At 38.7% G+C, this 23,132-nt stretch overlaps 1 protein-coding gene across 3 annotated transcripts in view; it reads right to left on the reverse strand.

Moving 5' to 3' along the window:
* Positions 1-207: 207 nt before the first annotated feature.
* Positions 208-23,132, reverse strand: part of TSPAN3 (tetraspanin 3) — a 25,896-nt gene continuing 2,971 nt past the window's right edge. The window contains exons 2-7 of one of the 3 annotated variants that reach the window (XM_007469160.1): positions 12,063-12,254; positions 11,739-11,813; positions 10,108-10,209; positions 8,575-8,727; positions 8,227-8,310; positions 208-1,155 (exon numbers count right to left, since the gene is read on the reverse strand). In XM_007469160.1, coding sequence (XP_007469222.1) covers positions 1,063-1,155; positions 8,227-8,310; positions 8,575-8,727; positions 10,108-10,209; positions 11,739-11,813; positions 12,063-12,254 — 699 coding nt within the window. In that variant the 3' untranslated portion in view covers positions 208-1,062. The remainder of the gene's footprint in view (positions 1,156-8,226; positions 8,311-8,574; positions 8,728-10,107; positions 10,210-11,738; positions 11,814-12,062; positions 12,255-23,132) is intronic. The other 2 variants (XM_007469162.1, XM_007469161.1) reach the window with 2 other exon arrangements.

Here is a 23,132-nt window from a genome sequence, read left to right on the forward strand (position 1 = left end):
ATTCCTTGAAGAGGACAGCACCATCACTGTATCCCCAATGCCATGCACACAGTAGGTGCTCCACATTTGTGGGATATACTGGACTGAAAAGTATCTGTAGTTTTTTGAATATCAAGGCCTTTAGAATTTAGCAACAGATATAATTAAAACACATGCAAAGCATAATGAACTGCAGATAGCACCAACATTTAAAACATACTGCTGCTCTGGGATTGAAGTATCTCCAAATAATTAAAACCTACATGTTGAGGGGGTGATACAGAGTTTATTGAATTAGATTTTTCTATTTACAACTGAGATCACATCTACATACTATTTTGCTAGTCTACATGGGTACATTATTTCTAACGAGTTTAGACTTACAATGAATGAGCTCAATCATACAAAAAAACACACGCACACACTCACACTAATTGTTTTAAAACAGTAGTGCATACATTACACTCCTCCTATAAAGCCAGTTTTGATTAAAAACCGCTAGTTTCAAAGATCAGTCTGATTTTGAAGATGAACCAAGATACACGCTGTATGATTCTAAAATCTATTTTAGCCATTTTGTACGGTTGCTATCTTACTGAACTATAGTATATATTTTTTAAAAGGACACTGATGAGGGGCACCATCTGGTATTAACTTTAACCAGACAGCTGACTGTCTCCCCCTCCCCGCAAAAACCTTTGGCCAAGAGTTCTCCGTTGTGAAGACTGAAAGGACCCGGTGATACTTCAGCAGCAGTCCCATCACTGCTTGGAGGTAACAGAAGCAGGCTCATGTCCGCCTTTAATTCTACCACGCTACGCAACTCGCAAATGGTTCTGAGATTAGAACATTTACCACCGTACTTAAACACTTACGGACATGGAGAGTCAGCTAGAACAGGGGAAAAGAAACTCACAGGTGGGTAGGTAAGAAGGTGGACACGTGAAGAGCCAAACTGCTCTGTCCGACACCTGTGTACGTGTGCTTTAACTAAATGAACTCAGGAGGCCAATAGCAGTGGACCTGCTCAATTCACCTTCCAAATCAGAACAAGACTAAAAAAGCTCAGGTTTGAGTTTTCTACTATGCATAGGTTCCACCGGTGATGAGCAGCTCATAAGCAGGATCTCTACTCCTTCTGCACAATACGATGCAGGCACACAGCATGCCCAGCAGCTGTGGGAAGAAAACAACAATGGAAAAATAAAAAAGGCTGAAAACCCTCTTACAGCAAGTGCGTATTTCTTTGTTGGCAATGGAACTGTTTCTAAGTTCAAAGATCTCAAATCATCAAAAAAGCACTAACAATAACCGAAGCAATTTCAAATGAATACATTATCTTTTTAGGAGCTAAGTACCAAGTTTTAGTTTCCCTGCTTCACACCTAAGAACAATTTGTGAAGCCAGCAGAGAATCAAGTCTCTCCTAGTACCATTCCCATCTCAATCTAGAGCAGTGCTGTATGAAAGAACTTTCTGCAGTGATGCAAACAGTCTATACCGAGCTGTCAAATATGGCAGCCACTAGCCACGTGTGGCTACTGAGCACTTGAAATGTAACTAGTGCAACTAAGGAGTTGCAATTTATATTTTATTAAAATTAATTTAAACTTAGACATATGTGGCTAGTGGCTACAATACTGAACAGCAAAGGTCTAGGGAGTGGAATGATCAAGACTATGTATGGTGAGCAAATTTAATGGTGGTGGGTTTTTTTGTTTGGTTTTTTTTTTGCGGTACACGGGCCTCTCACTGCTGTGGCCTCTCCCGTTGCGGAGCACAGGCTCCGGACGCGCAGGCTCAGCGGCCATGGCTCATGGGCCCAGCCGCTCCGCGGCATGTGGGATCTTCCCGGACCGGGGCACGAACCCGTGTCCCCTGAATCGGCAGGCGGACTCTCAACCACTGAGCCACCAGGGAAGCCCTAATGGTGGTGTTTTTAAGCATCTGGATTTGAGGGAGATAAACTTTATAACAAACCACAAAGTGAAAAGCCCAATACATGAGTAGCCCAAAAGCCCTATGGGGGAAAACCAATCCTGATACTAAAAAGTATAGTTCAAAGGTTTTTGTTCCACAATTATTTACTATTTTTGAAATCTAGGTTTGGCTCTGTGGTATTATATACATATTACTTTTTAAAGGTCACTTTCCCTTCATCATTTTATTTTAATAAGGCCTAATCCTTCTGTGATAGCAAACTGGAATAGTAGTGCCATGTTATTTTGGATAAACGAGAGGATTAAGCTGGATTAAAAAGAAATGATTCTAGGGCTTCCCTGGTGGCGCAGTGGTTGAGAGTCCGCCTGCCGATGCAGGGGACGCGGGTTCGTGCCCCAGTCCGGGAAGATCCCACATGCCGCAGAACGGCTAGGTCCGTGAGCCATGGCCGCTGAGCCTGCGCGTCCGGAGTCTGCGCGTCCGGAGCCTGTGCTCCGCAATGGGAGAGGCCACAACAGTGAGAGGCCCGCGTACCAAAAAAAAAAAAAAACAAAAAGAAACAATTCTAGAATTTTTGACCTGGCTTCTTACAAAATATAAACAGGTACTAAAGAGCTAAATAAATTTGCTGCTCTAACTTTTCATAGACAGTGAAAGGTCTCAGTTATTTGATTTTTAAAAGGCAGGGCCCTCTGTACATATGGGGTCAATCTAATTTCAACAAAGTGTACCTGATCCATAAACAAGACTCTCAAAGTCTGAAGTGGAAGATTACTAATGAGACACATGTACAGAGAAAAAGGATGTCCTCAAACTGATTTCTCCATGATAAAGTCACACTCTCCAACTTCTGCCCTTATTTATTAGCCTCTATTCTACCCATTCAGGATATATACTTGCTGCTTGAATTCATCAGTTTCATTATATCAATATTTGCTGAGTGCTTACTAGCGCAAAGCACCTTAAAGACATTTTAAAAGTGGATATTGCTGAAAGTTTACTAAATATCTTAAGCCAATTCTAGACATGTTTAGTATCTAATTCCTAAAGAAATACATTTCCATTCACTGTACAGCAAAACATTCTTAGAACAGCTATAAGATCAAACACAATTATGTTCCCAGGCAATGTTAAATTGAGCAATAAAAATGCTAAGCTCTGAAGTTACTGATTAGCTTGGGGAAAAGATCTCTTCCTATCCCCACTTCCTCACATTCCTTTCAGTTGGTTAACTTCTACCGAAGGAGTCAGCATTCTCAAAATGGGGTCTGAAATAAGTATCCTTTTTTTCCTGACTTTAATTTCAATTAAATCAACTTGCACTGATTTAAAAACAATTAAATAAATTTGATAAAACCCTACTCATGCTTGGAAATGAGTCTGTTTAAGAACATTAAATACTACAATTTAAAAAAAAAACATTAAGCCCTACACAATAACTTCTTATAGTGCAAACCTCATCACTAAGTATTACAGGTCCATATCCAAAGCTTTGCTATACTAAAATCTCATCAATTATTGAAATTTTCCAAAAACAGATTTTAAAATATCACACAAATATTTTAGCTCCAGTGTGATTTCTTGCAATGAAACTTTCCCCTGTCGCAGTCACATCATGAGAACTAATCTACACTCAGTCCAAATATAACACCCAGCAACTGCAAAAAATGATTAGTAAATACATAAGCAAGTGGTGATTTTAAAAAAACTGCCAAGGACTAAAATGCTCTATGATACACTAGGTAGGTGGCATTATGGAGAAGTAGGTATTTTATACAAGGTAATTAGAACTGCACACTGAAAACACTCTTTTCTGAGAAAAATTTAGAAATACCTATCAAAAAGTCATCCATATTCTCTGACCCCTCAATTTCATGACTACAAATTTTTTGCTACAGACTTTGGCCATATATACAGAGGAAATTCACAACTTGCATTTCTGTAATAGTAACACTTCCATAAGTGCCCATTAATGCAGATTAGATAAATTATGAAGTATGTCCAAAAAATGGAATACTATATTGCCACAGTAGCATATTAATTTGTTTTTAATTTGTTTTTATGATTCTTTTGAAATGATAAAATAAAATTTTAGATATGAAGGACAGATTAGTGGTTACCAGGGTATGGGGGAGGGGGCATAGGACAGAGGTGGGTGCAATTATAAAAGAGTTATCAGGCAGACACTTGTAGTGTTGCAACTGTTCAGTATTTTGACTATGGTGATGGATACAAGAACCAGACAGGTCATAAAGTTGTACAGAATTGAATACACACATAGAAATGAGAAATCTAAAAAAAATAAGTGGATTGTATCAAGGCCAATATCCTGGTTGTGATATGTAATAGTTTTGCAAAATGTTAACCACTAAAGGAAACTGAGCAAGGCATACAGGATTCTGTCTGCATTGTTTCTCAAAACTGGAGGTTGCATACAACTATCTTAAGAAAGAAAGGTAGAAAAGTGCATCCTATAAGCTTCTATTTGCATAAAAAATATTTATGTGCTTGTCTACTACTTCTGGAAGGATATACAGGAAACTGGGAACAGTGGTTGCCTCTGCAAGGGGGGACTCGAGAACTGGGGTCAAGACTTGAGAGGGAGGCTTACCTCTTACTAAATTTGTATCTTTGAAGAAAATTTTATCAAATGGGTTTTTCAATTAAGAAATTTTCAAGAAGCTAACAATTAAGATTAATTTCCCCAAAATTAAAAAAAAAAAATCTTAGCCACTCAAGAATTAGCTTCCCAAGCTTTGGTTTTAAGTTTTTAAGGAAGAATTACTTGAAATACTTTTTAAAAATGACTCTCAGAATCAAGCCACTCAATTTTAACTATCTGGGGGCCCAATCTGAAGTGCTATTCATTTACGTATTTTAACTCATTTTAATGGATTAAAATAAAAGTCAGAAGAGGCAGGAAGGAAATAACAGTCTCAACCTCCTTCACACTTGGCATACAGACTAGAAAAAAGCAACAAGGCCTTGGGAACCAGTTCTCTGTGAAATTTTGCTCTCGATCATTCCATCTTAAGGACATGCCAACGTTGTGAGACTCCAAAGACTGACAATTCCCATTTTCCCCATATTGCCTTTGCAGAGAGCCTTACACACAGCTGAAACTTAAGAGCTTGCCAAATCAAAACCTAGAGTTTATTATCACCAGACTGTTGAAATATAAAATTTATAGCTGATGATTTGTTCATTTAAGAGGCTGGCTACTCTCAAAGAAGTGAAATACCTTGCTCATTAAGAAACTAACAGTATAATGGGTGTAGCAAAATTTTTAAAATCTCATTCTCTCATAGGTTTCAGGTTTTTCTTTCTTGGTAATTTTGGTCCTACCCAAACCCAGACCACTTAACAAGACTAGAACAAGGGTGGGCAGATGTTTCATAAAGGGCAATACAGTAAATATCTTAGGCTTTGTGAACCAAGAGACAAAATTGGTCTCTGCTGCAACTATTCAACTCTGTCACCATAACACAAAAGCAGTCATGGACAATACATAAAATGTGTGGGGCTCACACAAAAAGAGGTGGTGGGCTAGACTGGCCCACAGATGACCAACACTCAAACAAGAGGCTTTTTTTGTTTGTTTTTTGTTGTTTGCTGTTTGTTTTTTTGTTTTTTTGCGGTATGCGGGCCTCTCACTGTTGTGGCCTCTCCCGCTGCAGAGCACAGGCTCCGGACGTGCAGGCTCAGCGGCCATGGCTCATGGGCCCAGCCGCTCTGCGGCATGTGGGATATTCCCGGACTGGGGCATGAACCCACGTCCCCTGCATCGGCAGGCGGACTCTCAACCACTGGGCCACCAGGGAAGCCCAAACAAGAGGCTTTTACTGGTAAATTAAGTTTATGGGAAAATTTCTTCTTAAATTCACCTTTATGCCTTAGAACATCAATGAAATGTAGCTTAATATTTAGTACCACAAATCACACTCAAAATCAAAGGAGACAATGCTTAAATATTTTTGATACTCACAACACTACCAAAAATCAATCTTTCCCATTATTTAAAACTGAATTTTCTGTGATAGCTCTTAGAGCTTCCCCACTTTAGAACCTGAAGAAAAGTGCTAATCATTTTTCAATGCTCTTACATTGTGTATTCTAACCAGTTTAAGTGTCAATTTGCTGTCAGATTTCATAACAGAATTTAGGAATTTAATCTTCTGAGAATCTTAATTCTTCAATTTGTAATTGGAGGCAGAGTACACATGGAGACAGGGTTCAAGCTTTAGTGATGGTCATAAGTCATGCTATCCTTGCTCTCCCTCATTTTCATGGCCTTTAAAACCAGGGACTGCAGAATCTCCAAGCATCCTTCTAGCTCTTTCTCTATCGGGGTAAGTATACAAGCATAAAACCTCCCTGCTCTTTGAGTTGTTTCTGCCTTCATTCAGGTTTTCCACACACATGGCACCAATCTACATCAGATTTTGAATATCAAAAGTTTAAACATTTATAGGTACTCTTAAAAGAAAAAGTAGAAAATTCTTTTATTTCAAATGGATGTTTTTCCCTTTAAAACCAGTTTTTAAATTTTCAAAACCACTAGGTTTTGAGGCTGTAAAAGCTCTGAATCCCTGACTTAGTTTTGCTGAACTGAAAACATCAAAGCTTCATCAACCATTTTTTAAGTCAGGGTGATTTAAGTATAAAATGCATATGAGAAGGCATACTTAAGAGACTAGTTAGAATAGTTATTAGCCCCCACTAAAAAATATTTAACGAAGAAATATCTGACTGGTTAATAAGCTTAACTAGATGAGGGACATATCTAAAGTGTTGATTTCATCAGTCTTCTATATACATGTTGCACATTTCATGATCAAAAGCACCATACAGTTCTAAAGTTTTTTTGCTGCATGCTAATACATGCAGCTTTATTACCACACATAAAATCATTAAAAATGCACAGATCAGGATTTCACTTGAGAAAAGAGACCTCCCTCACGTTTCATTATTTTTAGCTAAATGAATGTGTTTACACAAAGAAAATATGAAGTACACCCCTGCTGATCAACAGATTACTGCTATGCTGAGCCAAAAAGTAAACGCTTAGAAGGGCAGAGACCATAGCAGAGATCGGCTTTTTAATGCATCATTTCAGAGCTCTTTGAATTATCAGCAAAGTAAACATTCACCCTTTTGCCATTTTATAAGGCACTTCCTGTTCAATACACTAGTTTCTGTTCAAATATACAGAAAGCAGACAAGCCAAGCAACTTACATATAAACTAGCAATTATGTTGGTTTTTCTAACAATTAAATGATATCAAAACTTTCTTCAAGTAGATTCTCTAGACCTGAAGCATGTTTCAAGAACATACTAAAAGAACACTAAAGGATACTCTGAGAACTAGATCTGATGCAAAGGATTTTCAAATAGTTGTAATATCCTCTAACAGAATCCCTAAGATATAATGTATATACCCGAGAAACTAGGAATGTAGATTATACTGGGCAGAAAAATAGCCATCTTTCTTACTTGTTTTTTATGTGGGTATGAGGGATAAAGGATGTGTATGGGTTTTTTTTTGATAAAGTGACAGGTAATTAAAACAATTACCAGCTACTTTGTACAAGCTCTTATTAAGGGGGAAAAAGACTGTTTTCACTGGTAGGAGCTGGGACAAGTCCCCTCAGCTACCAGAAAGACATGGTACATTTCCAAATATGCCAAGTGGTGTAACAGACTTCTTGATGACAGTCCTTCTAAAAAAACTAAGTCCACAAATACAAGGGAGGTTAGAATCTCAGTTTTTAATTAAAGGTCTTTCCTGTAGAGTGATAAAATTGCTCCCGTTACTGTAAGAGACTAGTGTAGTGCCACTAGTCTTGATTTATGTATGTGAACATATAAAACCCTTGATGACAGAAAAGGAAGAAATGGAAGGAGAAATTTAAAAAAGATTAAAATAGAACTTTCCACTTCCAAGCTGAAATACAGCAGTTTGATTTTTTTTTTAATTCTGTGAAGTTCTACTGAAGTACCTCCCAAGAATACATTATGACAACAGTTTGTATTCTGAACAGGTCACTCACTAATCAAGTCAAGAAAATAAGATAAGGAGTCCCCTCGCACATGGTTCCCCCATCCAGATCTCTGGTTTCTGGGACCATTCTGGGTCTATGTCTAGAGACAGGAAATGGAAGGTGCTGGAAACTGGTGTCTGGTACCTCAATCACTTCCAAGTTATCTATATACACAAAGATTAACTGCACTTAGTGATTAAAACCATTCAGGGTTGCCATCAGAGAATCAGTACACTCTGAAAACTCCTTGGCTAGCTGTGCTTACCTGAATAGCTGCAAATGCCAGTGCTGCCCAGATAACATGCATCATGATTTCTTGTAGCTTCTTCACAACTAGAGCCTCACACCCCTAAAACACCCAAAGTCATCCTCATTAGTCTTTTTAAAAAGTGAAAGCTGCAAGGTCACATATTACTACTCACTGGCAGAAATGGAAATGACAGAAACTAAAAGAGGGGAAAAAGATAATGCACTTGAAAATAATTTATATTAAAATTAAATGGCATTAAAGACAAGTAAAAGAAGGTAGAAAAGAAGTTCCAGGTAGAGATAATTCACCAAGAAAAAAAGCTACCAGGCTAGATTCAAGTGTTGGCCAAGAAATTGAACTTACCTCGGCATAGAGGTCAGAGGGGTGGGCCAGACTGCCATTACAGCTGCTGGCGGTCTCTCTGCAACAGCTAAGAGGGACACTCTGGTTTTTGGTTTCTTTGAACCAGTCTGTATTTTCCCAGTCTGAATAGTTGTGAATTCCACAACAATGCAGCTAACAGAGAAGAGAACAGAGATATTACTCGTCACAGAACACATACCCCTGTGCTGAACTTTAGAGCTCCATGCACTGAAGAGCTTTAAGCTACTTTTAGACCAGTGATGTCCAACAGAACTTTCTGCAATGATAGAAATGTTCTGTGTGTGTATGCTCGGTATGGTAGCACCCAGCCACATGGGACTATTGAGCAATTAAAATGTGGCTAGTGTGACTAAGGAACTGAATTTTTAATTTTAATTTAAATAGCCACATGTAATTAATTAGTGGCTCTAGAACCTCCATTTGAGAAATCATATTGCCCACAAGGGGTAGTTTACAGCTAAGAAAAATCTTTACACTTTGCCTGTTAAACATCTAATCCTGAGTTAAATATTATTTCCAATGACAAAGTATTTAAAATATTTTGTCTGAAATGTCTGGGATTTACTTTAAGTTAATCTAGCAAACGATATGTGGGAGTAATAGATGAAACAAGATTGACAAAAAGCTGACTATTTTGAGGTGGGTTTATGGATACGAAGATCTACTGTATGATTCTCTCTACCTTCAGGTATGTTTCAAATTGTCTACAATAATTTTTTTTTAATGGTTTTGTCTGGTATCCTTTCTGGTCTTGCTTTCTCAAGGTATATGAAGACTTCTCACCTCCTCTAAAGTCCATCTGGATGCTGAACTTTCCTGTGACACGTACCTCTCTTCCATTATTACCTCTTTAGCTAATTATTTTTAAGGGAAAATCAGATGCTTCTTATCTGGCTGTGACTAGGTAATGGTGGGAAAAAACTTTTCAAGGGCGAAGGTAAGATTATCGGACTTGGACTTCGCTGGTGGCGCAGTGGTTAAGAATCCGCTTGCCAATGCAGGGGACACGGGTTCGAGCCCTGGTCCAGGAAGATCCCACATGCCGCGGAGCAACTAAGCCTGTGCGCCACAACTACTGAGCCTGTGCTCTAAAGCCTGCAAGCCACAACTACTGAGCCTGTGAGCCACAACTACTGAGCCCGCGTGCCACGACTACTGAAGCCCGAGTGTATAGAGCCCATGCTCCGCAATAAGAGAAGCCACCTCAATGAGAAGCTGTGCTCCTCAAGGAAGAGTAGCCCCTGCTCGCTGCAACTAGAGAAAGCCCATGCACAGCAACAAAGACCCAAGGCAGCCAAAAAATAAATAAATTTATATTAAAAAAAAATAGCATTGATCATTTAGTTTAACAACTCATGTGTAGCTCCATTTGAAAAAAAAAGATTACTGGACTCATCACGAAGCTAACCATAGCTGTAAATGTATACTGCTAATTTACATAGTAACAGAGTTAAGTTTAATGTTTGCTCAACAGTGATTGGTCCTCAAAAACAAATTAGCCTCAGAACTCACCTGTCTCTGTACATAATCAATAGCCCGGCTAGCAGCATCAGGGTTGGTTCCATTGTAGGTCTTATATACTTTCTGAATGCTGCGATCAACCTCATTTTCCACCTGAATCAAAACAAATAATTCAGTCCCTCAAAAATACTGATAAAAGTAACAGTCAAGCCTCCAGCTAAAATGCCCTAATGGCATGTGTGCAAAGTGGCAAGATATTTCCGTGAATTTCTTGTAAGAAAAAAGTTTTCTCCCTTCCTGCCTCCATGTAGATTCAGGTAAAACTTCAGACATATTATATCACACAGATTAAAAGCAATCACAGAGAAGATTGTGCGCAAGATGGCAGGCTACCAATTTATTCAAGAGGGAGAAAGCAGTTGAGCCTTGAGATAGGTGTCCTAACTTATAAACAGACCACCTTCTTTTTCAAGTAAGTTTTCAGTGGGTTCTCAGAAGACCTACTCATTTTCCTTTCCTAAAGGAGGTAAAAATTAAACAATTTAAAAAGCCCCCACAAGATACTTTTGGGACAAATACCAACATTATTTCCATTTTACTTATTTAACGTTTAATTAGACTTGGGCAAATATGTAAAAGTAATCAGCAGGTTAAAAAAAAAAAATCAGTCCTTAAAAGTGGCACCTTATGAAGAGCTGCAATTCAATGTATGTGAATGAGAAGACAGGAAATAAACTCTTCATAATGTATTGCCAAGTGGCAACTAAAGTGTCATTTAATAAAGTTTGCTTGTACCAGATTTTCCTTACCCTTCTAAGATGATTAGACCTATTTGGTAATTTTATCAGTGATATGGTAAGACTATAAAATTCATAACCAGGTCATAGGTAGGGGCATAATCCACTGCATTCTTTTTTTGGCATAGCTCTCTGGTACCTTATGTAGCGATGGTTGAATATTAAATTGGCATATCATGCCTTTGACTCAAAATCATAAGAGAATAACCCTACTATGAGAATAACTCTACTATGCCTTTATAACAGCTCTATAGTTATCCCCAAATTAATTTAAAGCAGCCTGTTTAGCCTTAAATGGTACTGTAGATGGAAAGCAAAAGCAGGCAAAATAGAAAGGAAAGGGGAAAGAAAGAAGAATGACCAGAAAAGAGGAAAGAGGGGCAAGAAGGGAGTGGCTGGCAACAGTTGCCTTAGTGTTTGAGTTGGTAGGACCCCTTTTTCCTCAGGAACAAGTTGCAGGATTACAACTCCCAATCACCTTTTTCTATGTCCAGAACCAACGCATTTTTTTAAAGAGGCCATGGAAAATGAAATCCTCAGTTTAGTTTTTCTAAACAGAAATCTGGGAATCTATATAGGGAATCTATAGGCTGAGGAAATTTGAACAAAGTTCTCAGCTGACCAACTATTCATTTGCAGATCATCCTATGGTCATTTAAAGAAAACTACCTACAAACTAGGACAGTAGTAGAATTAACACTTCGCTATACTAAATGAGACTAGAAGTCCTAACATATAATTTCTAATTATCCTTACATTTTCAAAGCAGTGGCTAAAGTGAAGTCAGGCAAAAGAAAATGTTTACTCTCAAAATGAGTTTGTTCTATTTCACTTGAAACACTTAAGCCACCTTTTAAAACATATACATTCCAGTAGACAACATACCTTTGCTCTGTAAACATATCCCAAAACCACTACAACAACTTCTGTGACAAAAACCAAGAGTAGGATGATGACAAACTGTAAGGAAAATGTAAGGAAACATTGTCAAAAATTAAATACAAATGAAAAAATAACTCTAAATACTCTCTTGATAAAAAGCAATTATCTGAGAGAACTGCTAGAAGTTTAAGACAAGTGCTAATTCTGTTCCAATTATAAAGAGAGTCAAAGAGAAAATGGAGTTTCATGCTCAATTCAAGCAAGTAACACAAATGGATATTCCCACATACTATGATGACACATGCGATCAGTGAAGAACTAACTTACCGTGGCAAGTCCACAGCGGCTTTCCCGGATTGTGGCACAGCAGCCAATTAGCCCAATAATGAAGAGCAGGGCTCCTACAGCTATGATCACCACAGCAGGGATGAGAGTGTACACATCTTCAAAGAAGTGGTCATAGTCATCATAAGTGATGAAGACATAGGCTCCCACATAGCATAAAATGCCAGCTGCTCCCTGTAGAAAACAAGGTCAGAGCGCTGGTAAAATTCTCCAACCCCTGCTGGTAAAAATCCCCACTATTTCTTAGCATGTTATAAGTCAATGAGATTTTCCACCACTTTTAAATCTTTGTAGACGTTTTTTCTGTGAAGCTGAAAATTATTCATTAGTAAGAGCATTTCCTTACTAAAGTTGTAAAGTTTTCCAAGCTCCATCTACTTTTCGATAACTGCTGGTTCATCTAGGACCAAGAAACCATGAATCCAGTAAGTAAGACTGATGACAAGAATGAAAACACACACACATCCCAAAGCGCTTCTGTAGCTCAATTACATGTCCAATAAGGGTCAGTGTGCAGGTGGGGACTGCCCCCCAGCAAATGGGGAAATAGGGTACAACTGGCAAAGGCAGGATTTGAACCCAGGCAATCTGACTCCAGAATCTGCATTTATAATCTCCATCTAATGACTTGGGGAAAGAAAATACAATAGCAACTAATAACCATGATACCCATATCTAAAACATTTGCTGTCCTAGTTGAGACTATGAAATTTACCATTTTCATAGCTAGAGGGCTACATTACTAAAGAACTGTACAAACCCTTTAGGTCTATTTATTCTTTCGAATCGTATTTCTCAAACTACATGAATAGGAATCACCTGAAGATCTTATTAAACTGCAGACTGATTCAGTAGGTCTGGGGGTGGGGCCTGAGATTCTGCATTTCCAACAAGCTCCCAGGTGATGCTGATGCTGCTGATTCTTGAACTACACTTTGAGTAACAAGGTTTTAGAGCACCTAAAGGCAAACAATGCAGAAAGTCATGGAACAGCTGCTGCTCCAGACACAAAGCTCCAGTTACAGAGTTTTACATACATTTTCCTCTTATCATTGTCAATTTTGCTATCATTGTGTACCAGCACAATACTGACAGCCCAGTGCTGCTTGCTCTTATGTGAATGAGCAAATACAGTGTGAAGTTAAGTGTTAAAACATTTGGTTTAATGAATTATCATTTATAGAGCACTTTGAGACATTCACATGAAAAGAATTATTTCACCATTCTTCAAAATTTTAACACATAAATCATTAATCTTGAAACTAGAAAAGAGCCTCCACAATAATACTGTAAATATCGTTACCTCCTCTCAACCTGGAAACTCAGTGTATTTCTTTTCTTTTTTTTTTTAATAAGTTTATTTATTTATTTTTGGCTGCGTTGGGTCTTCGTTGCTGTGCACGGGCTTTCCTCTAGCTGCAGCGAGCTGGGGGCCACTCTTCGTTGCGGCGCACAGTCCCATCGCGGTGGCTTCTCTTGTTGCGGAGCACCAGTCCCAGGCACGCGGGCTCAGTAGTTGTGGCGCGGGCTCCAGAGCGCAGGCTCAGCAGCTGTGGCGCTCAGGCTTAGCTGCTCCACAGCATGTGGGATCCCCCCGGACCAGGGCTCGAACCCATGACCCCCGCATCGGCAGGCGGACTCTCAACCACTGTGCCACGGGGGAAGCCCTCAGTTTATTTATTAAGTCTGTGGGACCCTGTAAGCTTGGGTGTCATCAGTATATTTTCATATACCAGGCCAATAGAATCATTCAGATCTGGAAGAAAAAGACCCCATTTATGGAGTTGAGAAAGTAAGTTGATTTTTAAAAAAAATAATAATGAACTTTTAAAAAGAGAAGACCAGACTATAGTAATGGAGGCAATTTAAAAAACCATAATCTTTTTTTTAAAGCTTTTTAAAAATTTTTATTTATTTTATTTTATTTATTTTTGGCTGCGTTGGGTCTTTGTTGCTGCACGCGGGCTTTCTCTAGTTGCAGCGAGCGGGGGCTACTCTTCGTTGCGGTGCACAGGCTTCTCATTGCAATGGCTTCTCTTGTTGCGGAGCACGGGCTCTAGGTGCGCGGGCTTCAGTAGTTGCGGCTCGCGGGCTCAGTGGTTGTGGCTTGCAGGCTCTAGAGCACAGGCTCAGTAGTTGTGGCGCACAGGCTTAGCTGCTCCGCAGCACGTGGGATCTTCCCAGACCAGGGCTGGAACCCGTGTCCCCTGCATTGGCAGGTGGATTCTTAACCACTGCGCCACCAGGGAAGTCCAAAAAACCTATTCTTTAAAAACTCTCCTCTGGCTTTCAAGAGGCCCCACTGCTGGCTTTCTTCCTATTTCTCTCACTGCTTGCTCTCTCATTCTCTTCATGGACTCTTCTTTACCAGACAAATGTTAGTGATCTCCAGGGTTCTACCTTCGGCCCTATTTAAATAGTTCTCATTTTGTAGGCTCTCCTTGGGCTATATTAGCCATGGCTTCACCAGCCACTGCAGCTCTCTACCTAAGCCATCATCTCAGGACTACACATCCCCATCTGGAAGCCCCACAGACACCTTGCCCTCAACTTACCTCAAACCCTCTCTGCCTTCCTGCCCACTCCATTAAACCTTCCCTCATATTCTGTACTTCAGAGCAAATGGCACCAGACAGTTATTTTTTTCTAGTCAAATGCCTGAGAGTTACTCTATTTTCTTTCTTTGTCCTACCTCTACATCCCATCAATCACCAAACTCCTTCAGATTTACTTTCAAAACACTACCTGAATACCATAACTTCTCTTCAACCCTCTGCAGTGCTTCTGTCTTAATGTGGGCCTTACCATTGTTCACCGTAAACCTTACTTGCTGACCCTCCCTGTCCCTTAATAATATGTTCTTTATATGATCAGTTATTTTTGTTAAAAATATAAAACAGATCAAGGCATTAGCATGTTTAAAATCAAGATGAGGCAAATAAGGCCCTTGATAAACTAAGCTGTTCTTCCCTGCTTTTCAGGCTCAGACTCTATTACCTCTCATGTACCCTGAACAACAGAAAGCTGTTATTTCCAAATGTACCACATATCCTCTTACTTCTTTACCTCTGCTGTTCTCTTTGGAATGCCCTCTCTTCATCTGCCTGGGAACTCCTTGTCACCCATTAAAATGCAGTTTAAATATCACCTCTTCCTTCTGGAAGCCATTCTCGACCATTTCAGGTTGGATTAGGTGCACTTGGTCACATACCACCCCCTACACAGCTCTAACAGAGCATTTATTACAACTGTTGCAATTATAACTATATATGTCTTAGCATGCCATTAGGGCACAAACTTTGCCTGTCAGTCTTTCAGCCCTGTACCACCATCCAGCACCTAGAACGGTGCCTGGCACATAGAAGGTATTCGTCAAAATTCATTGAGTACACTTCATTTCATCCAGTCCCTTGAAATTGCCCTCCTATCTCAATCATAAAGCTTTGGTTTGAATTTGCTTTGTTTCTCTTCAGTCCAATGCTTATAGTTTTTAGTCCACCATTCAAACAAGATTTGGCAACTTAATCCAGCTTACTGAATTCCTCATGGCCATGACATCTGGAATACATTAGTTTATAAATGTTTCACCTACAGCAACTGTACCTGTTCAAAGGCCCTCAGTTCACTGACATACTTACTTTGGTAACATATTATTATGGGATGATGGAAGGCATAGGAGAGGGGAGAGAGAAGAAACAGCTTAATAGTCTGGGTGCATTAACTACCAAAGTACATGGAATACTTAACACTCTTACCAAACATTACTTTTTCTTGACTACATATGTGTGATGTACAAACACACACGTGTATACACACACACATTTTGTTACAGTAAATACTTTTAGTCCCCAAACAGAATTAGAAGAATACTAAATATGAAGCAATCAAATACTGTCCAGTTTGTCTTCACTAGTCATCTCTCTATCCTTTGGACTCAGCTTTTCTTACTCTAATAGGCAATCTTCATTTCTTAAATGGCTTAAATTAAAATGAATTCCATCTTTGAGCTGCCAGTAAATGAAATTTAAGACCACATAAATTTGAATAGGACTTCCCTGGTAGCGCAGTGGTTGACAGTCCGCCTGCCGATGTAAGGGACACGGGTTCGTGCCCCGGTCCAGGAAGATCCCACATGCCATGGAGCAGCTGGGCCCATGAGCCACGGCTGCTGAGCCTGCGCGTCTGGAGCCTGTGCTCCGCAACGGGAGAGGCCACAACAGTGAGAGGCCCGCATACCACACACACACACAAAAACCTGAATAAAAACAGGATAAAACTGGAAGATATATGTACTCAACAATTAATCTGAAGCATGGGAAAGTGAAGAACCATCTGCATTTTAAACATGAAATGATGAGTTTTCAACCTAAAGAGATCCCTATAAGGCTCACACTTGGTGCTGCCTGGGAGTGGGCCAAGTGAAATGCTTCCAGTGCAGCCATCCTCCACCCATACAGATAATGAATGCAATGGAAGGCTAGGAGGAAATGCCATTTGTAAAGCCGCCTGTTCTTTTCTAATAGACTTGAAAGCAGTTTCTTTTCCCAGGCTGCAAACTAGTCAACATCCAAATCACACAGCAGAGTTGAAAACATAACGCTTCTGTTTTGACAACATACAGTGGGAAGCAACTTAGCAGTTGCACACACCAAAGCAGAAACTGCACTGATTGCTGATATGAAACTATATAAATCAAATTACTGATAGAGACTGTCTCCTAAATTGAAGGTAACTTCAAAAATTTCTTCTTTTAACAACCTGTATATATAGTGCTTAATGTAAGTTGTATAGTAAACAATTTATGAAATGACATCAGTTACTTTGAAAATATAGAGAAGGTGTCCCAACAACAGCTGAAGACCTAAAAACAGCAATAAACAACTGCTTTAATGACATCCAACCATCAGTATGAAAAACATAGGTAGAGCTTATATGGTAAATGGAGGAAGGTTATAAGTAATTCCTAACTAGGGACTTTGCAGTCATGCAGATTTTTGATATAGGAGTTGTGGCTATTAGAAAGCCTAAAAGGTAAGCAGGGTTAAATCCTTCTGACGGGTAATGCTGGGATTGAGAGCTATCAAAGGATCTGGGCTTTGCCAACAAACCAGCTGCAGGGGGGAAGAGGAGGTGCAGCAGAAGAGGGAATGAAACGTAGAACTTGGAAGCAGCTGAACTGCATTAGTCATCGCTGAGAAAATCTGAGCCTATAAGGAGGATTTGTGCCAGGACAGTATACTAAAAATACTCATCCTTTTTACAAATAAGTGAAGGGAAATTTAACGGAAAGGCTGAGAGCTGAAACTATAGAAAAAAGAATTTTTTGAAAACCATTCTTCTTTACCTTTTAATAAACTCATGTTCTAAATTAAGTCACAAAATTTTAAAACTTTAGGAAAGCCAGTGCTTTTGCACAACCCCAAGCTGTTCCTCCAGAAATAAAGCTACCTGTCAGAAAACTTTAGAAGTATGAGTTCCAGAAGTAGGACACTTCACTTTATCCTTGATTCAACACACACAAATGTGAAGCCCCTTTAAAATAAGAAATTTCAATGTTAATGTAAGGTTGATTTTTCTACAGTTTAGAAACCAGTGTTTTGGTTTTAGAAACTAATTGTTTTGTTTTTGTACTTTTGAAATCCTCTGTGAAAGGTGATGAAATGCTAAAATCCACAAAACTCCTAAATTCTTTACTTTTCTAAGGAAGAAGGAATATGAAATGAAAGGGAGCACATCAACCACAGTGAAACTTGCCACTGGAATCAGGGAACATTAAAAAAAAAACAGCCTTGTTACAAGCCAGGAGGTAAAACACCTCTGTTGTGAGAAGTGCATCTATATGGAAATTTAGAAATGTGAAGGTGCATCCCACATCCCACAGAGCATATGGGTGAAGATAAAACAAAGAAGAACAGGAGTGATTTTCTTGCAGTGGTATACAGAAGTCATGGGTTCATTTGTAGAAGGAAAGAATCAGGACAGTGTAAAGATGAGGGGACCATCTGAAGTCATTCAGCTAAAAAGCACAGTGTCTCACAAATTCTTGTTGCCTGCAAGAACTACTCCTTCAGTGTGATTTTTGCCTCCAACAATCAATTGGTAAAGCAGAAGCGACTGGAATGTTGGGAGAAAGAGTAGAAAGACCTGGCAAAACCCACCATGTATTCTAGACTTCATAAGAATGCAGATTTCAAAAAGTAGAGAGGGGAAAAACAGCAGCAGAAATCCATCTTATGTACCTATCTTTTAACATTTAATTCAGAGTCTCCTGTACGGTCATATTAGTTTTTCATGTACCTCGCTTCTCTCCTACAAAGAACCCATTGGTAATTCTATGCAGTGCATTTCTGAAAGCTTTTCCAAGCTCCACCCTCCTCGTGCCATTACAAGTGTCTTAAAATCACCTCAAATCTTTCAGCATTCTACTTACCATAATATTCTCTAGTCAAACCTATTTGTTTCAATTCTGACTGACTCTGACGAAATACTTCCTATCATTAAATATAATTACTCTTACCAAGTCCAATGCCTACACATTTCATTCACTCTCTTATCACTCAAGAAAAAAAAATATCCCAAAGATTTCAAATCCGGGCTTCCCTGGTGGCGCAGTGGTTGAGAGTCCGCCTGCTCATGCAGGGGACACGGGTTCATGCCCCGTCTGGGAAGATCCCACATGCCACGGAGCGGCTAGGCCCGTGAGCTACGGCCACTCAGCCTGAGCGTCTGGAGCCTGTGCTCTGCAGCGGGAGAGGCCACAACAGTGAGAGGCCCACGTACCACAAAAAAAAAAAAAAGACTTCAAATCCTCTTTCAGAAATTAAAGCTACTCTAACCAAGAATTTCTGAAGCTATTAAAATATATCATTTTCAACCTAACAAACTGGTCAATAATAAAGGCAAGCAGTATTCAAAGATATGTTAAGGGTACAGAGAGAAGAGCCCACAGAAGTATAGAATAATATAGAATAATCTTTCTGGAGAGCTATCTGACAACACATTATTAGCCTCAGCATTTATACTTTTGTACCTACTAACTGCACTTCTAGGAGTCTATTCTTAAGAAAATAAGTCAGATGAAAACAAAGATTTGTATAAGGTATGTTCATCAAAATGTTATAATATTATAACAAAATTATAATAGCGAAAACAAAAGAAAAAACCCTAGCATCCAGAGGTATATTTGCATTATAGCCCTTAAATATGTTAAAGCATAATTTACTAATATGTTTGTGGTGTGTTAGGGGAAAAACACACTTACATGCAGACATTAAAAAAAAAGGAAAAAAACCCACCAAAATGTTAATACTGGTTATCTCTGAGTGGTGGAATTATGGTAACATTAGTTTAAAATACTTTTTAGTGTCTTCTTTAAAAAGCAAATATATTATTTGCATAATCATAAAAGTAAATACTTAAAATTATATCTGAAATTGAGACTTTGTTGTTCTTTCACAAACGAATTCTTAGATCTGTCCTTAACTACCAACATAAAACAGGTATCTCTTCAATCCCAAATATTTTAGGCACTTCTGCCAATCTTCCCTGTTTATCACTTTTCTTGGGTCTGCCTGGCTTTGACTCATCTTTAGATGTTTTCTGACTATCTAACACAATTCTGATCCTTTCAGTACACATCTTTTTTTTCCCCCCATAAATGTCACCTATTAAGGAGGCAAGTAAAAAACAAACAAACAAACCCTACTTGGAGGGGTAAAATTTTGACAGTAAGCCACTTCTGCCATCATTATCAATATCACCATCATTATTGCCATTATTCTTAAAGAAAAAGTATTTTAATCCTTTAAACCAATATTACTCCGATGATATTCCAAAGGTCATGTTCCTCAATTTTGTCCTATTTTCACTGTTTCTGTATTTGGTTTTTTATAATCACTGTTCATCTAGCTTAACAAAGTTGTTCTATTTAATCCAACTTATATCCATGAGTTGAAAGACCCCAAACGTTCAAGTTGCAATGAAATTGGAGATCTGCAACTGCCGCAGCCAAATTATTTTAACAGCATGGAAATTAAATATTTTCAGATTGCAGGGCTCCAGGGGTCATCTGAGAAGCACGTAATTTAAACATGCATTTTTCTTTGAGACCCTCTGTCCTCACACCCTACTCTAACTGTAAAAAGAGTCAGTTATTACTACTGGAGCCTGAGGTCCTTAAGCTTTATAATAGTAGAGTTTGTCCTTGCTTGGGTTATGTGTTTAATCAGTAGCAGCAACAATGTAAAATACAGTATGTCAGCATTTACTATAGATTCCCTTTTCGTAAATCAAGAACAAATACATCAATGCAAATAATTGTTCTCATCTACTGACTCTACAAAACTATTAAGGAAGGGGAAGGAGGAAAGAAATGATATTTTTAAAGGAAGATTTGAGACTCTCCGTGAGTATAAGGGGAAGGAGGGGGAGGGGGAGGGGGAGGAGCAGCTAGAAATTAAATTCAATAGAATATTAAATGATTTTGCCTGTCTGACCCCTCTTCCTATAAGCTGTCAGAAAGCAGGAACTGTACCTTTTTGCATTTCTCAGAAACGTGTAAAGCACAGATATTCAACAAGTATTTACTAAGTGAATGATTCTTAGAACATACTTGTTTGATGCAAGTATAAATTTTATGGAATAAAATTTCTGCAAAAATCCTAACCTAAGTTGGATCTTATGGAATAAAATTTATTAAAATATTTCAAAGCATGATAAATATCCTAAAGAGCTAATAAACAACCTCTTCCTTAAAATGCCAACTAAAGAGAGCTTTCCTAAGTTCCCAATGCGATGCGCTCTTCCAGTTAATGATTACTCAGAGCCACAAGGCTCTTGGTATGGTGGACAGCTGACTGAGAATGTAGTAAGACTGGAAACATTCATTTTCTTAACTGTCAAAGTTAAGAAACAGGTCTCCTAATATATACCATAACTTGCTTTTCTTCTAGTGAATTGAAAAATAACTATGAAAAAAGAAATCTGTTAGCTGAAGGTGTGCTCCAATGACATATTCTTTGTCAGAGCAGTCATTCATGATGATAGGAATACAGGAGGTGGAGAAACAAATTCCAGGATGTTTGGTGAAGGTTCCGGTTTAAAAGTATCATATTCTCAACTCAAATGTGCAAGATGTGCTAGAAAAGACAAAATATGTATATGGAGATTTGTGAAGAAGAAGTCTTCCTTGAAATATTTCATTACAAATTTTTATCTTTTAAACAAAAGCATGAAAGTATAGTTAAGCTTTCTTTTGGTAATTTGAACACACCAAGTATAGTCTTGCCTTGGAGCCTGTAGGCTGTTCCTTGTCTTAAATGTCCCCCATCTCCTCCAAATCACCCCAAAATCTGTTCCTTCACATATTCCAGATTAAATTTCACCTCCTTGGAGAAGACTTCTTTGCCAACCTAAAGCAGCCACCCAATCACTCTATCACATCACCCTGTTCTAAGTCTCTGCATAACACATCACTATCTGATATTTTCCTTGCTTTTTTTTTTTCTTTTTTTTTCTTTTTGCGGTACGCGGTCCTCTCACTGTTGTGGCCTCTCCCGTTGCGGAGCACAGGCTCCGGACACGCAGGCTCAGCGGCCATGGCTCACGGGCCTAGCCGCTCCGCGGCATGTGGGATCTTCCAGTACCGGGGCACGAACCCGTGTCCCCTGCATCGGCAGGCGGACTCTCAACCACTGCGCCACCAGGGAAGCCCTCCTTGCTTATTTTTAATTGCCTTGCTCCACCAAAAAAAAAAGTTCTGTAAGAACAGAGATATTCATTTTTCCACCATTCTATCAGTAATAAAAGCACAAAGTAGGTATTTAAACATCTGTGTTGTATTTGTTTAACAAAGCAATTTTCCTTAATTATATGTATTCACAGAGGGAAGGGTAATATGAAACTTTTTTAAGATAAGGTAAATTTTAATGCTTATATAAGGCTTTTAAATATGATTTGTATGTAAAGGGTATTTCATATGAGTGAATGATGATTAGTGAAGGTGCCACATTCCAAAGCTGTTTCCAAAAGCATTTAAAAGGTGTTTAACCTTGTGGTATTTCCCACTCCACAGCTGTGTTAGTGTTACTATGGCCTTTCATACTGATGAAAAACAACACCCTAAGCAGATGTGCCAGACTATAAATTCTGCAAGCATGGACAAAGCTTTCTCTTGTAGTCCCTATAATGGCTAAGACACATATGAGCAAAATAAATACTAGCCAATTGGTTTTTCTCACAGGGTAGAAAAAGTAAAAGTAATTTGTATAACATGGGTCTTCATTAAGTACTCAATTAACTTGCCAGAATAAAAACCTGAAATTATAAAGTACTGATTTAAACTTGTTTTAGATGAGGCCTCCTGGGTCAGATCAAATGACCCACTGAATTAAGACTCTTGTCTGACCTTCGTGCAAAAGTGCAGTTTAGAGAAGAGGTTAATGACTGTTCCAATAGCCTTCAAAATTTAGTCATGTAACTCAAACACTCCTGTCTTCCAAAAATTATCATGGATCTAGAATTAATACGCTTACACTTAAAGCTATGCCACTCCATAAAAAACAAAGAGATCCAAGTTGTACATCCCTCCACTAGTCCAAAATTACCTTTCATGCTATAGGCCCTAATATTTTGGAATTTGGTGAGGCACTCTCAATTTCCACTAAGACAACCTTCAGGACTTTAGAAACCACTGTTTCCCCTTTGTCTGAGCCTTTCCATAGTAACTTCCTTAGACTGCACTATCCAAAATAATCTACACCAAGTCAACATTAACAGCTTTGGCTGTCAGATCATTTAATACCGATCCTAAGTATTTCAAGTACGTATCTATTTGCACATCACAGCTCTTTGAACAAGCTGCCAACGGAACCAGGATATCATGATATAGAGAGGTGTAGTTTAAAGATGTTGACAAAGCAATTAAACTTTAACACTTATCAACAATCAGTCATTACCATCCGATAGTGAAGAGCCAGTGAAACAGAGCCTGGGCAACTTTGCTGAAGTTGCCCAAGGGAACCTAGATAAACTTTACAGATGCTCTGTGTAGGG

The sequence above is a fragment of the Lipotes vexillifer genome, unplaced genomic scaffold (assembly GCF_000442215.2).
Source record: "Lipotes vexillifer unplaced genomic scaffold, Lipotes_vexillifer_v1.1 scaffold103, whole genome shotgun sequence".
NCBI lineage: Eukaryota > Metazoa > Chordata > Mammalia > Artiodactyla > Lipotidae > Lipotes > Lipotes vexillifer.